At 37.6% G+C, this 16,728-nt stretch overlaps 1 protein-coding gene across 2 annotated transcripts in view; it reads left to right on the top strand.

Moving 5' to 3' along the window:
- ITGB8 (integrin subunit beta 8) overlaps positions 1 to 16,728 on the top strand; it is an 85,010-nt gene that overhangs the window by 23,871 nt on the left and 44,411 nt on the right. For both annotated transcript variants that reach the window (XM_053553606.1, XM_053553604.1), the window contains 2 exons: positions 6,884 to 6,969; positions 12,461 to 12,635. Coding sequence is in view for 1 of the 2 variants with exons in the window: in XM_053553604.1 (XP_053409579.1) it covers positions 6,884 to 6,969; positions 12,461 to 12,635 (261 nt within the window). In the remaining variant the exon portion in view is untranslated. The remainder of the gene's footprint in view (positions 1 to 6,883; positions 6,970 to 12,460; positions 12,636 to 16,728) is intronic.

Here is a 16,728-nt window from a genome sequence, read left to right as displayed (position 1 = left end):
GCCACAGTGCTCTTATCATTTACCCCCTCTGGAGAAGACAACTGTGGCAGACATCTCTGGTGCCCTACCCAGACTCTGTCTGTAGGGCTGGTGCACCTACCCTCAGCTGCTCTGAGTTCTGGCTGTTAAGGGCTCTCATCATCAACCTTTCAGAAGAGTTGTCCTCTGTCCAGAGAAGGCGCGGAGATGCCTGGGAAGTCAGCCCACTCCATCCCCCACAGCGTTACCTGCAGCCAGTGACTGCCTGAGACTGGGTATAAAAGACAACGCCCCACACTTGCCTCAAGGTGGGACATAGTTGCTCTGTCATTTGTGTTCGGTGCTGGGGGTGAGATCAGACCAAGGCCAGACTTCAGTCGCACCAACGGGTTTGCTGAGTGCCTTGTCCTCTCCTCACCTTCTGCCCTCACCTCCTTCTCAGTCAGTCCCTTCTAAGGATCTCTATCCCAGCATCTTCCTTGGGGGAACTAAGACAATTATTTTTCCTTATAATGTCCTCATTCTGTCACCTTTCAGCTGAGCTATTGTATAAGAAACAAATATTGTTGTACCCCCTCCTTATCTTCTGAATACACCACCTTCAGATTATCCACCTAATTGCTGGAATAGTTAACATAGAAGACAAGAAAGAAAGAAATCTAAACTGTTTTTCATGAAACTTAAGTGCTATTATATGTTTTTTCAAGTGAAGGGAGAGACAAACTTATTAAAAAGAGGAAAGGAAAAAAAAAGGTTTTCTCCACAAAGATACTCATTTTAATTTCCATGGGTTAAATGCTTATTTGCTACAAGTTTTAACAAATTACACATGATAGAGGCCAAGGAAAGGATTTGTTGATCTAGGCTGAAGTGATATTACTAGGGAGTAAGAGTTTCTGAATGCATCATTTAGGAGCAAACTACCAACATTTAAAGTGACTTTTTCAACCAACTCTATATGAACACAGTTAAGCAATTCTGACATAAAAATTATTTTAGTATTTAAAGTTTTGCCATAAATGCATAATTCTTTTAATTATATCTCCTTGTCTATTTCAACAGTAAAATTATGTTCAGTATGTTTTGAATACTAAATGAAACAAAATGAAAATGCCAATAAATAACATAGTTGTCTATTATGTACAGATGAAGTTCAAGGATAGTTATTTGGGTTATTTCCTTGCTCTCCTGATTTGAGATACTATCTTAGGCACCTCAGAAACTCTCTATTCAGATCTGCCTGTTTCAAAGGGGTATCTATGCTTCCTTCTTTCCCTCCATTCCCCTTACTTAATCTCTTTAAAAATTTAAGCTGACTTTTGCTTACTGTGCCTGATTTTCAAATAAGTAGGTCTAACCACCTACTCTGTCCCTTTGTTTTGTAGGAGCCTTTAGGAAACTTCAAAATATGTAATAAATAGGCAATGGCAAGTGATAAGAACAGTGTTTTTTTGTTTTAATTTTACATCAAACGATAGCATATATCGCATTTCTGTGTAAAAGGGAGCTGCAGTAGTCAGGTAATATATTTTGAAGGTACTTGTAACATTTACATGCCTATGGTGTCTGTGTATGTATAGATACCTGGACAGTTATCATGAACTCATTCTAGAAAAAGTGCTACATACTTCATTGGTGAATATCACTTGATCATCTGGTGACTATCATGTTATTTAGCAATAAGGTATGTAGCACTTTTTCTAGGATGAGTTTGTGAACTTAATTGTCTGACCATATATAAGGAAACCTCAAAGTTGTACTCTAAACTTTAAGTGTGCTCAATTTGTTTGGTTTTGACTGTTATCAAAGTAGAACATTTATTCATAAGAACAGTGTTTACTTTGTTTTTTATAATTGTATAAAGGAAGTAGCTTTATACAATTATTAAATTTTAATTTAATTTGCACAGTAAATGTAATTAGGAAAGGGATACTGCCTGGAAAAAACGCATTGCTCACAAATCATTCTATCTAGGAGTAACAGAAGAATCTAAAACAGTGGTTCTCAACCTTCCTAATGCCACAACCATTTAATACAGTTCCTGTGGGTCGCGACCCACAAGTTGAGAACCACTGATCTAAAATAATTGATCCCGAATATCAAGGACTACAATCTTTATCAGTTTTATTTATTACTTCTTTCAGATACTGTGAATATAGTGTAAACCTTGTGGAGATTTTGGTGTGTAGACTTTGTAGCAGAAGGAAACCAGTTATTTTCTGATAACTTTCATTGATCCACTTGACTCATGGAAAGATCTCAATCTAAATATTGAAACTTCTGTTGCCTTTTTTAGCTTTTCTTTTTTTTTTTTTTTTTTGGTGGGAGGAGAGGACTTTGTTGGTCCATTTTCTTCCCTTCCTCACTTCTGTGGACTAAATGTTTTCAAAATAATATGAATAAATGGCATCATCTAAAACAAAGAATATCTAAGTGGGTGTCATGAATATGTATTTTCCTAATTTTTGAGTACTCCATCCTTCCAATGATTGATATTTATTATGCTTTATGACAGACAGTTGCAGAGTTCATTTCACATGTATCATGAACAATCCTGGGAAATAAATTTTTGATCAGCTTAGGTCAGTATTTAAAGTGTGAATAGAATGAAGGTATTCAAAGAGATTTTCAGTAATCTAACTCATACTCATACCAAAATTGCATTTGTTTTTTTTTGTTTTTTGTTTGTTTGTTTGTTTGTTTGTTCGAGACAGTGTCTCACTGTATCATCCTGGCTAGAGTGCAGTCGCATCATCATAGCTCACAACAACCTCAAATTCCTGGGCTCAAACAATTCTCCTGCTTCAGCCTTCTGAGTAGCAGGGAATATGGGTGTGCACCACCACCCCTGGCTAATTTTTCTATTTTTTATAGAAATGAGATCTTGTTCTCGCTCAGGCTGGTGTCAAGCTCCTGAGCTTAAATGATTCTCCTGCCTCCGTGTCCCAGAGTGCTAGATTACAAGCGTGAACCATGAGCCAGACCTAACTGGCTTTTAAGATTAGTTTTTAAACAACTAATGAAATGCTATAACTTTTTCTTAATTGTTATTTGTATATAGTTTTAAAACTTGGTCTTTACCTGGGTTTTAAAGATAGCAGATTACATTTACAACACAGGTAAAGGCACACTGCACCTTTCTTTTTGATTCTCAAACTTAGAATGAAGTACATTTGTATATGCATGTGCATATGTGTTCATATGTACATGGGTGTGTGTAGGTATACACATATCATTCATCATCATATTAATTATAATAGCATTACAGTAATTCTTGTATTGAATGCCTACGACGCCCTGAGCAGTGTGCGTGCCATGCTTTGCCTTATGCCATTCTCGTATCAATAATTTGATCTGAGTATGATTAGCCCTGTGTTACAGAGGAGGAAGGGGAGGCTTAGGGAGTTTAAGTAATAGCCTAAGGCACATGGTTAGTAAGTAGCAGTGCAATGGAAGGTTGGAAGTTTCTTTCCAGTGACCATTTAACAATGCTACCTTATCACGTCTGTTGCCTCAAGTTGTAACATAATGAGAAAAAGAAGAATTGTAGCACAAGCTCACAGAGCAAGGAATAGAGTTACTTAAAATGTGCCCACTTACTGGCAATATGCTGTTAAATCCTTTACTGAGTTCTGTAGCAGCAGCACAATAGTTAATGCCATGGCTTTCATGGGGCACTGAGGACTAAAACTAAGGGGCATAAAAAAATGACTTGAGGAGCTGTGATTGAAAATGTTACCATGCTGCTTCCACAGGCTTAAGAATTTCCATTAGAATCAGTAACAAAAAAATTATCCTTCAAAAAAATGCAATGCTCTGACATAAGGTACAAGGTGCTCAGTATAACATCGCTAGACAAATAGCTGAATAAAGAGCAACCACAGTGGTGGAGGAGGAAGAAGAACGGCTCGGCACAGCCTCTAATGAGATGTCAGTGCAGGGCAGGGGGCCGCTGGGACAGCACTGCTGGAAAGTGGCCTTCCAGTGACGGTGCCTGAGGGTGGGAGAGCAGAACTGAGAAGACTCAGAGGCTGATGAGAAACTGCCAGTGTCTGTAAACAGCAGTCACGCACTGATGTATATGCAGTGTAAAGAAGATTTCTACTTCTACAGAAGGGTTTGTAAGGGTGTTTGTGTGTGTGAGAGAGAGAGAGAATTCTTAGCACACACTGACTCATAACACTCATAATAATTTGGCCATTCAGTGAAAAGAATTACTATAATTGATGATATTTGCATGTTAAGCATTTTACTCACACATTTTTAAATTAGGAAGAAAATCCTTCAAATGCTGCATGCCAAAGTGTATCTGGCATGTCTTTTCTAAAGTGGAATCGTGACACTCTCCAGAAATAATGTTTGACACTGTTCCCATGCAGCTCAATTTATGGCCTTCCTCCAGTTCTGTGGAACTGTAAGACCCAACTCCTCCAGATCCATTTATAGGATCGTTTTTCCTGTAGTTAAATAGACTCTGAGAAATGTCAGCCCTGGAACCTGGGAAGTATTGACAGGACTTTCTCTCTCTCCGTCATCATCATTAGGTGTCTGAAGTTTGAGAACAGAGGTTGGCACTGGAATGTTTTAAGGAAGAGTCAAGATGCAAGGAAAACAGATTTTTCCTGTGAATTATTATTTACCACATGTGCTGTGGAGGTCGGAGCCTGGCCTGAGCTTGAATCTGGGTTAACTTAGGACAGAGTTAGACAACCACTAAAAATAAAGACCAGAGTCCTAGACTCTGTGGCTTCCCTTCTAGAAGAATATGAGCTTAATTGCCAGGGCAGAATTGTCACCTGCTAAGTGAAAGGCTTGGTCAAATCTGGACTGAAAAAGACTTTATCCCATATTTGTTCCTGTTGGGTCAAGGCTAAAAGTTGATGAAGGTCAAATGAAGTCTGTGTCTTAGTCCACACAACTGCTACAACATAATACCTGAGGCTGATTAACTTGCAAACAACAGAAACTTATTTCTGTGGTTTTGAAGGCTAGGAACCCCAAGATTAAGATGCTAGCATTCGGGTCTTGTGAGCGCATGCCTGCCCTCATGTGACAGAGGACTGGAGGGATGAAGCTATGTGTGGAGCCCCTTTTAATTTTGTAAGGGCCTTCATCCCATTCAGAAAACAGAAACCCTCGTGTCCAAATCACCTCTTAAAGGACCCATCTTTTAATACTATTGCATTGGCAACTAAGATTCAACATAAGAATCTTGAGAATCATATGCAGAATATAACAGTCTACAAATGTGCCTGACTTCTAGATCTAAATTGATTTTCTTTCTGGGAACAAAACTAAAAAGTGAACTAAATACTCACTTTTATGAACATCTGAGGAGTAAGCAGCTTTTACAGTTTTGCAGACTAAGCCGAAAGGAAGATTTTTAGACTGGGGAGTCTTTACGCTTAAGGTAGTCAAGCTGATGGTAAAGGGCACCTGAGAGTTATATTCAGTTCTATGATTTCTAGACCAGATATGGAAAGATCAGGGAAAAAGTTTTAGAGAATGGATACAAAAGTTGGTAAAAAGTCAAAGACAATGGATAGAAAGGGTTATAGTGAGGAGCTAATAGAGCCTTAGGGGCAATGGGGAAGGATGTTTTCTGCTTATTTCATTGGGTTTCTGGGGCAGTAGAGAAAAGGGTGCTCATTACCACCCATTTAGACCCCTCTGCTCTGTTTTCTCCCCTCTTCTTCCATTGCCCTGTCTCTTTTTCCACCACCTCCAGGTGAGAGCAGGTTCAACCCAGAATGTTCAGAGACGTTGAGAGTGAAGAAAAAAAAATTGGAATGCAGGCAACCACAGATTTTATGGTGTCCACCCCTTTAAAACTACGATGTCCACATGTGATTGTGCACGCACACGCACGCATTTTGTTCATGTTTATCACATTTTTTAGAAGATAAAAACACAAGTTAGAAAAGGCACCGTGAGATGGCAAAGAGAAATACCAGATGTCACCTCCCCTAGGCAGCCTTCCTCAAAATGCACCCTCTCTTCCCACCCTTGCCCACCCCCCCAACAGAGAGGGAGAAGCCTCTTGCCTGTGCGCCTGCTGAGATCTCTCTCTCTGTGCCTTTTAGACTGTGTTTTATTATTTGCTTATATGGTTCTCTCCTTGCCTGGACTGGTTGCTACCTGCATGCAAGATGTCGGCCTCATTGATGTGTGCCTGGGAGTGAGGTGGATAGAATCATGCCGTGATGTACAGTGTCATTAGGATATCTCAGAGTATGGGACAGACTGCAGGAAACTAAGATACCATGATAACATTGTGTGTGACTCATTCTTTACTATAGTTTGTGTTTCAGTCTATAATAATAGGCCTTGTTTTAATTGTTTAAGTAGTTAGTAGACAGAGGGATAAAGGTAAATTAATTCCAGGCACACCTGTGTAATTAAAATATCACACTCATGGGCAGGAATCTATAGAAAAGTGAACTGGTCGTGATCTTAACATGATTCAGTCTGAGAAATTATATTGAGTTAACTGAAACAAGTGATTCCATTTAACTAATTTACTTCTAAAATATTGAACCATGACATTAGGTCTGTTTCTAATATTCTTTAAGCCAAAATCATCAATATTAACACAATCAGAATTCCCAAGTTAATTTCTTCATGTGTCTATCAAGGTTGTTTCTCAGAATATTCACTGTGACTCAACATAGTTCACATGTTGAGATTGTATAACTTGTATAACTAAATAATAACTATCCAGATAACTATTAATTGCAATGAGCAAGTTAACTTTTCACAAATAAATTATGCATTTTTATGTCAAGTTTTTGAAACAAAAGGTCATCTGGTTTCAGTTTTCTAAATATACTTTGCTCGAGAATTGTATGTGCTTTCTTTCTAAGGTGAGAGTGAACCATAACACCTTGTTTACCCTCCATTACAGAAGACAACAGATGTACCTCTTCAAATGCCGCATCGTGCACCAAGTGCCTTGCGCTGGGTCCAGAGTGTGGATGGTGTGTTCAAGAGGTGTGCCTTTTTTTTTTTTTTTTTTTTCTGTTCCTCATACTTGACTTTCTCTCTAGCATAATGTCACTGTCCCCATGTTCTGTGCCTTGAAGGTGCATCAGGAAAAAAGAAAGATACTGGTGAGCCTAAGGAAAATTTTACTTGGTATTATGCTTGGAAACAGCCTATCTGGCTGAGTATAAAATGAAGTATAACCTTTTTATTAGGAAAATTATGGTAATTTTGAAATGAAGTGCAAACCATTTTATGTTTTCCATCTGTTCTATAAAGAATATTGGCAAACACAGATAGTAACTTTTGATAGTTCAGTAGGCTCTGAAAAATTCTGTGAATTTCTGTGAAATTCTTGGTCTAGTTTGAGGCATTAGGTAATATATCCAAGTTGAATCATTATCTTATGCTATCTTGTGCTTGCTCATTAAAGAAAAGCGAGCTCATTTCTTTGTTTTTATGTGAAATACTTGAAGGTTAGCAATTTGCTCCATTTCACACACATCGTATGTGTACATCAAGTTATTGGTACTTAACGGAAAATGTGAGCCTGTTCATGAGATACTGTGTACGTTTAAATTTTGTGAAATGAAGAATAATTCAGACAAAGTTTATTTTCAAATATGTGTTGCTTTTCCTACCAAGAGAAATGAATCCTAATAACAAAATTCTTAGTAAAACAATTATAATGCATTTCTTCTTTCTCGGCTCTAAAGTTGTTGTGTAAGGTTTTATCTTTTGTCAATAATCTGCGGTTAAAAATACCTGTAACTTGCACTGAAGAAGCCATCTGCTAATTTGAGTTCCTTTTTTATGAGATTGCCTAGGTAAATTTACGTTTACTAATACAGTTCCTGGGAATTGAAACAAGCAGATCGTTGGTGGGGTTTTTGTGGCACAGAGATAAATCTCCTTTGATTTAACTGAGCTACATCTACCACCCCCCTTCCCCCCTCTTATTACTGCTTGACCTAATGTCTCCCCCAGGAGGAAAAGAAAATTGAAAAGTAAGCACTATTTTCTTCCATGAAGCACATAAGGATAGAAGCAGGGGAGGAGTTCATGAAACAGTAGCTGTTCCTGCAAGTAAGCCTGTCTCACCAGCAGCTTGGCCACACCAGAGGAACACCAGGTGTCCTCTGGCAGGACGTGCTTCGCCAGAACCTGGGGAGCCAGGCAGCGTCCTAGGGAGATGATTCCAGAGTTTCTTGGTCCAATTTCATCACTTCCCATGATCCAAATGACCAGACAGAGTTCACTCTGTTCTCTGAAGTCTCCTTTGCATCATCTCTGTAACCTGGAATTTGGAATTTACTTCTAGGTTTTTCTCTGTCAAGAATATTTAACATACCCTGACCCTAAGCCGGTATGCCATCTTAGATTTTTATTGCATCATTAGGGAAGATCCTTAGAGCCCTGAAGTGTGTGCTGACCTGCCATTAGCTGCTCACTCCTGTAGTGAGGGGAGTTTTCAAGAGCCTTTAAGAAACAGTTCAGAAGCCCAGTTGTCAGCCACATCTAACAGGCCAGCCATGGAATGTCAGGCTACAGAAGGACCCCTTCCTCCTTTCACGTGTCTGACTGGCCCCAAAATATCCAAGAGTCACAGCTCTGGGAATACCAGAGTGTTACCATACTGCCAGTGCTACCACGCGAGGGACTTTGGGCTTTCAGAGGAATGGGTGGTCTGGTGGAAGGAGGTAAGCTAAGGGGACAAAAGATGGCTTCTGGAGGGCAGGAGGCAGACCTCTGTCCACTGTTGGCCACAGCTTTCAGTTGGGATCTCAGGGAAAACAGGAAACTCACTTTGTTGTTCATATCTCCAATAACTCAGTACAGTGCAGTATAGCCCAATTTCCGTATTGAAAGCACAGGCTCCGAAGGGAGACTGAGTTGGGTTCAAAGCCCCGTTCCACTGTCTCTACACAGATAAACTTCAACATGTTCCCTACTCACTTTATACCTCAGTTTTCCATCCCTCTAAAATGGAAAAATTAATTGTCACTGCCTCATACTAACGAGAAGATGAAATGAAGCCATGTGGGAAGCATTTGGCACACAGGCATTGCTTAAGAAACAATGTGATGAAATAGAACTTTGATGTGGCTCTGGAGCACCTAATGCAGGTTTAGGAAATGAAAAGGGCTGCTTTCCTCAGGGAAGTGGCCAGTGTGAAGACTCAGCCTCCATTCACATCATCAACAGAAGGAGCTGTCCATGCCTGCAGGCTGACCTGGCGTCACTGAGAGGAAGAATATGTCATACCTAATTTCGAAAGATCACCCACCATTTGGGCATAGCTGCAACTAATATCAATGATTTCTCAACCAGCAAGGCTGAAGGCAGAGAAAAGAAAGGGGCTGTTTTGTTTTGTTTTTTTCTGTTCATGATTAGAACAGATAAACAGCAAAGAAACAAAGTTAGTTTATATAATTTTCAAAGTTAGTCAAAAGGTTACCAGAAAGTTCTGACAAGATACTCACTGTGCTTGCAAAGCGAGGCTCACTCATCCTTACAGAGCACGTGAATTGGCATTCCATACGCTCTGCCTTCTCTGTGCCTCCACACTACATGAAGGAATTGGAAAATAATTAGGATAGAAAGAACCTCATCAATATCATCTATTTTAATGGCTCCTGTTTCTTCTTAACATCTGTGAAAGACTTGTCAAGTTTTAAAGAATCATCATCTTTTCCTGACTGAAGTGTCTAACTCGGGTGTCATGGCACAGCCAGCGCTACAGGGCAGCCATGGAGCGTGTACTAAAATAGGATATAAAGGACATTCACTGTCAAAAGGAAGTAGAAGAAGGGTTTTTTTTTTCATTTATCTGCAAGTTATCATGTTCAGAAGTCAAAAAGAGTAACAGAAAAGAAAAAAAACTTCTCACATGTATGTCCCCAGAATATTACATCGAAAGGACAAAAGTAACAACTGCTGAAAATCGGCCAGAGTAACTTCAATCTGGGCTTTTCATTCTCAAATAGATTTTAGGTGCAGAAAGTAGGAGCAGGATTTTGCTTGTGTTTTTCTTGTCAAAAAGTAAAACATAAGGATTAGCAGAAATTAAAATGACACAAAATACCCCCAAATTAATCGGGTGTGGTTTCAAATTGCTTTTCTTTTGCACAAAGTGGGAAGTAGGCCACAGTGGGCAGGAGCAGCATTCCATTCTTTATTTTGATACCACAATCTTTTCTTCACTTTTCAAACCTAATTGGCAAATTGGCAGTGTTTTTCTGACTTGGTTTTCACAGTGGGATAAGAACAGTTATGGTGATTCAGACATTGCAAAATAATTAAAAATATTTTGTTGATTTCAGCAAAACTGTTTGCCATGTAATCGTCAAATGGCAAAGCATGCTGTATAGTTACGGGGCACCGACCACACTCTCTTCTCCATCCTGTACACACAAATAACAGATGCTGTGGCTGAAAAGAAAAATTAGAGCTATTTGTACTTTATTTCTTTTTCGTGATTTTGAGACTCGCGTGTGCCCTTTGTTGGTGGCATATCATGTGAGTCATGACCAAGTAAACACGTACCAGCCTTCTGTACCCACGTTAGTCCCCACACTGGGGAGAAGTGGGACTCCCCAGCGAGCACGATACTTTCTGGAGGAACGTGATGCATGCGATAGCAGCCTTTCCACTTTCCCTGAGGAGCTCCGACCTGTTTGTAAATTAAATCTTTCACTCAGTCCCTCCACATTTTATCAGTAGATAGGAAGTTAAGGCTTTGACTATTTTAAACTTAAGGCTAAAATCTACATGTATGGCCAATTGCAAAGCAAATTTAATTTTCCACGTTCATGAAGTCACTTACCAGGTAATACCTGGAAATCCCGATTGGAAAGAAAGGCATATTCCCTTTTGCATCTAGATTACATCTACGTATTACAACTGTGCTCCATAGGCTAATTCAGGGTCAGCGCTGAAAAGAGCCACATAATTTTGGTGGGCCACCTACTGTCCTTTGGCTTATTCTTTTATTGTTTTACAGCCCCTTTAAAATGTAAAAAGCATCTTTTATTTTTTGCACTAACACTATGTAAAAACAGACCATGCGCTACATTTCTTCCACAGTTCCTAGTTTGCCAAGGCTTGCTCTCAATTAAGAGAGGAATTAAAATCCTTGTAAATGTTTTCATATTGCCTATCTCTATCCCATGTAATTACTCCAGTGCCAGGATGTCACTGTTTATAGTTAGTGACCTCTTATTCAATACTCACGTCCATTAAACTTTAATAATCTCCTTATCTCCATAACCCTTTGATATTCTGTGCTTCCCCTAAGTTTAATTCCCATGATGATTTTATTTACTTACCTAATTCACTCATGATCTGTTGACTTTGATGACAGGGACTTTTATCCATCTTGCCCTATTCTGTATCTTTATCATCTAAGAAGATAGTGACCCTGGAGTAAGTATTCAATCAGCACGCTTTCAGTGAGTGATTAATTGATTGGAAATCCAATTCTCTGAATCATCTGAGCTAACTAAAAGAAGAATGATTGAATGCCAAATCAAGATAGCCACTGCCAAGAAGATTGCTGAGCAAAGATTTGGCTCATATGTAAGAAAATATCTCAAATAATTTAGGCCAACATCATAGACACATATAGTAAAACATATTTCCGTATTTGTAAACACATTTTCTGCACTTAGGGAAAAAATCTCAGAAATAATTTTACATGAAAAGTAAAAATATTAATTTTTTCTGAGCCAAAGTAAATTATATCTTAAGCTTAACCATTAGTTCCAAGTTTATTAGGTGACTCTTTGATAACCATCGACTAACCAATGCTGAATGATAGTGAACGTTGTCGATTTAGTTGCAAAATCTGGAGAATTTGAGATGCAATCTTTTGTTTCCCAGCCTCATCATGGACATCTTTCTGGGTTTATTGCATTATTTGTAGGTGCTTGTATATCTAAGAAGTTGGGGTATTTTATGGTGTAAGAAATTCAGATTTCTGATTCCATCTCTTATGAATTTTCAATGCTTAATTAGGCATGTGATTCTAAGTACTTATGCTTATATTCCAAACATAACAGTATATAATAAATATAGAACAGTATACCAGTTGGGTTATTTGAGAACCCAGGCTCACATTTAGAACCACTGAATGGTCTGTTTTGACTGAATTTTCTTTTGGATCAGTCTTTTGAAAGTAAAATATTTAGAAAGAATTAAGTTAGTATAACTTTACAATGATCACCTATCACTATATTAAGTGTTCTGTTGAAATCTCCCCTTTAATAATTTTCATTTTCTTCTTTACAAAGAACATTTAAAAATTAAAGTTTAAATGAAGACAGATTTGCCAGTACTCTCATTGGAAACATGCAGCTATTTTGAACAATCGCATAATTTGTTCTTTATTAGAAGATGGCTTCTTCACAATATCTGCTATGTATTTTGTTGGTGGTGGTGGTGGTTATAATTGAAATGACATGCATTCAAAAATGTCAATGATTTTTCTTCTTTTAAACAGGATTTTATTTCAGGTGGATCAAGAAGTGAACGCTGTGATACAGTTTCCAATTTAATAAGCAAAGGCTGCTCAGTTGATTCAATAGAGTATCCATCCGTGCATGTAACTATACCAACTGAAAATGAAATTAACACCCAGGTGATACCAGGAGAAGTATCGATCCAGCTGCGTCCAGGTTTGGTGATTTTCAAATAAATCTATGGTGATCAGAATTCTAGTTTTGATAGTACCTGCATCCAGCTGTGTATCCTCCACTACTCTCTGCAGATCTGACTGCACCACATTTTAATTACATGTTCTGATCATGTTGTGATGTAATTGAGTTCCTATAGTACTGCCCACTCTGGGAGAAAGGGAGCATGTTTATTTTAATGCTGAGTACTGGCATTATTAAGTACTCCATAAATATTTATTAGATTGATTGACTAGAAGGAGTTGTGAATTAAGCTAAGTCCCTGGAGGCGTTATGAACTTTTAAGCCCAAAGCTGCAATGTCTGATTACCATAATTACTTTGGGCAGCTTTGTGATGGCCCTGAGAGTGACATGCACCTTTCCTCCCATCTTTCTTTTGTAATAATCCTTCCATCTCACTGTATCCCACAGTTTGCCACATTGTAGGCCACTGCAAAGTATTCATTTTCTTCCAGTGCTAGAGAATCCCAGTGTACAAACTACATATAGCAAGAAAAGTCCAGGTCCTCAGGTCTGCACCACTCGGTGAGATGGATTTAGTCTAAAGCAGTGGTTCTCAACCTTCCTAATGCCGCAATGTATTCTCATTGTTAAAAGGGGGTCGCGACGCACAGGTTGAGAACCTGGTCTAAAGCAACATGCAGTTGTCTTTCTTCAAGCCTTCATTATTTCATTGTGTGTGGTCCTGTCCTGTCATTAATTTTTTAAATAACTGTTCTTGACATACTCCCTTCCCCGTTCCAAAGCTATTTCTTCCAGACTCTTTGATTACCAGAAAAACAAAGTCTATTTCTTTCTTGGCCCAAGACATAATCCCAGCTTCCAATTAAAACTGTGCTTTTTACAATCTAAAATAATGATACAGCCCAATATGGACGTATGTAAACAACAGTTGGAAAAGGATATTTAAAAATGAAAGTAATTAGTTTGGTAAGATCATAGCTCTTTTGCAAAAAAAAATGTTTAGCCTAGTTAATGAATTCTTTTTTTAGAAAAAAGGAAAAGAGGGAAAAACAAAAATTATATTCTCTTTTTCACCTAATTCTAATTCAGTTTGTCCGCTGAACTCTGCCCTTGGGTGTTCCTGTAATTACACATGCAGGTCTCTCAGACCTATAGGCCAGTGGTTCTCAGCCTTCCTAATGTCGCGGCCCACAGGTTGAGAACCGCTGCTATAGATGCTTAATGTTATGATTGCCCAACCATCTTTAATGATTTCTGTCATTCTAATAGGTTTTTATTTCAGTTTTCCTGATCTATATGAACCTATCTGTCCTCTGAAACTACTTCCCCCCCCCTTTTTTTTTGAGACAGAGTCTCACCCTGTCACCCTGGGTAGCATGCCTGTGGCATCATCACAGCTCACAGCAACTGCAAACTCTTGGGCCTGAGCAGTCCTCTTGCCTCAGCCTCCTGAGTAGCTGGGACTACAAGCACCCACCACTACTCTAGCTAGTTTTTCTATTTTTAGTAGAGACAGGGTCTTGCTCTTGGTCAGGCTGGTCTTGAACTCCTGAGTTCAAACAATCCACCTGCCTCAGCCTCCCAGAGTGCTAAGATTACAGGTGTGAGCCATCACACCCAGCCTCCAATTTCTTATACATTTCCATACCCTCAGCAATTTGCAGGCTTTCTTCCCCTTGTTCATCTGCGGATTCTTGAGGCTCTCACTTCAGCCGTTGCCTCTTTTGCATCGAACAGCAGCACCTCTGTAACTCATTTATACTGAAGCTTTTTGACTCAAATGAGTTTGGAGATAGTCCTCAAGTTCACACTTAAATTTGAGAGCAATTTGTTCATATCATCTTGGCTACAAATCTTTCTTTCCATATTGTAGACTGTGGCTTCTCTACTCTTCATTTTCTTTCAATAGGATTGTCAGAATTGGTGAATTGAAAAACCTACCCCTTAATATTTACAAATGAAATAAATATTTACAAATGAAGTAAACATTAAGGCTTACTGTGTCCTTACATTGCAAAGTACGCTCTCCAGAATCTTTTCTTAGAAGGGCACTAATTGTATCATGAGCATCCCATGACTTCATCTAAACCTAATTATCTCTTAAAGGCCCCATTTCAAAATACTGTCTCATTGGAGGTTAAGGCTCCAAATTATTAATTTTCAGAGGAACGCAATTAACAATTCAGTTTATAGCTTTGGATATATAAAAATATATTTTCAAAAGCCTATGGAATATTTTTAGAAGTTGATGATGTTTTAGGCAAGTTCAATAAAATTTTAAATTGATTCAAAAAGAAAAACAAATAACAACAAAATTCAGAAAAAGCCTCCCCGAAATGATTCTGTCTCCAAGAATAAATTGAAACTCTAGTAATAAAATAATATTAATAAAATCGCACATCAGAATGTATTGGATATAAGTGAAATTATTCTTAGGAAAATTTCAAGCTTTAAATGTTTTTATTATTAAAGAAGAATAAATAAAGATGCCTTATGCATCCAAAGATACAGGAACAACAAAAATAAGATGACTATAAGGAAACAAGAAGGAGTTTATAAATTTAAAAAAATAATAAAAGGTAAAATAGAAATAAAAGAACAAAATGAACATATGAATTTGAGAATTGGTTCTTAGTAAAATCCAGTGAAACAGATGAATTGGCAAACTTAATTTAAAAAATAGAACAAAAGGCAAATCACCTAAGTTATAAAACTATACTCACAGAAAAAATATTGAAAAAGAAGACAGTAAGAAAATATTAATCAGAAAAATCTATGGTAAAGTGTTTAAATCTTTTTTCGTTGTTATTGTTTCAGGTTAATTTGAGGGTACAAAGAATTAGGTTACAATGTTTGCAAATTTTAGGTAGAGTCCCTCTTATAAGTGTGTCTTGCCCCCCAAGAAATGTACCTACCATATACCATAACATTGTACCTATTATGTGGGAACACACCCTTACTCCTCTCCCTTCCCCTTTCCTTCCTCCCTTGTTCCCTGCCCCCCACCTTGAATAGATTCTATATTTTCTCATATGTGAGCATGTATTAGATCATCTGCTCCCATCATATTAGTATTGAGTCCATTAGATTCTTGCTTCTCCATTCTTGTAATACTTTACTGAGAAGAATGTGTTCCACCTCCATCCAGGTTAATACAAAAGATGTAAAGTCTCCATATTTTTTAGGGGCTGAATAGTATTCCATGGTACACATATCCTATAGTTTGTTAATCCATTCATTCCTGGGTTGGTGGATATTTCCACATTTTGAGGATTGTAAATTGAGCTGCAATAAACAATCTCATGCAAATTTCCTTATGATAAAATGATTTTTTCTTTTAAAATATATAGTTTACTCAAATCTACAGATTTAATGCAATCCCCATTAAAATGCCAACAATATACTTTGAAGAACTGGAAAAAATAGTACTTCATTTTGTATGGAACCAGAAAAAACCCATATAGCCAAGGCTATTCTTAGTAATAAATACAAAGCTAAAGGTATTGCTCTACTAGACTTCAGGCTATATTACAAGACTACAGTAAACAAAACAGCATGGTATTGACACAAAAAAATAGAGACATAGACATATGGAACAGAATAGAAAACCAGGAGATGAAACCAGTCTCTGGTTTCCATCTAATCTTTGATAAACCAAATAAAAGCATACAATGCAGAAAGATATCCTTATTCAACAAATGGTGCTGGAAGAATGGGATAACCACATGAAAAACACTAAATCTTCATAATATAGATAATTTTCTACAAAAATATATATACCTAAAATTGACTAAAGAAGAAGTACATTAGGAAATAGAAAATATTTACAATCTAAAATTTAAATCTAAAAAAATTATGAATGTTTTAGTAATTATAATCCCTTAAATAAATAAGAAATATTCCCCTAAAAGCATTATGTCTAAATGCTTTCATGGGAAGAAATGTTCCATGTTCATTCAAATATTGAAGGAATATATTACTCCTGTGCTACATAAATTCCTACATAGCTTTAAAGAATGTCTAGAAACTACTAAATTATTGCAAGGTTATTATAACCCTACTATCAAATCCTTTTAGCTAATCAAATGAAAATATAAATTACACTTTTTA

This window comes from Nycticebus coucang, chromosome 11 (genome assembly GCF_027406575.1).
Source record: "Nycticebus coucang isolate mNycCou1 chromosome 11, mNycCou1.pri, whole genome shotgun sequence".
In the NCBI taxonomy this organism is placed as follows: domain Eukaryota; kingdom Metazoa; phylum Chordata; class Mammalia; order Primates; family Lorisidae; genus Nycticebus; species Nycticebus coucang.
Note: the sequence above shows the minus strand (reverse complement) of the source record. Positions and strands in the feature narration are given on the sequence as shown.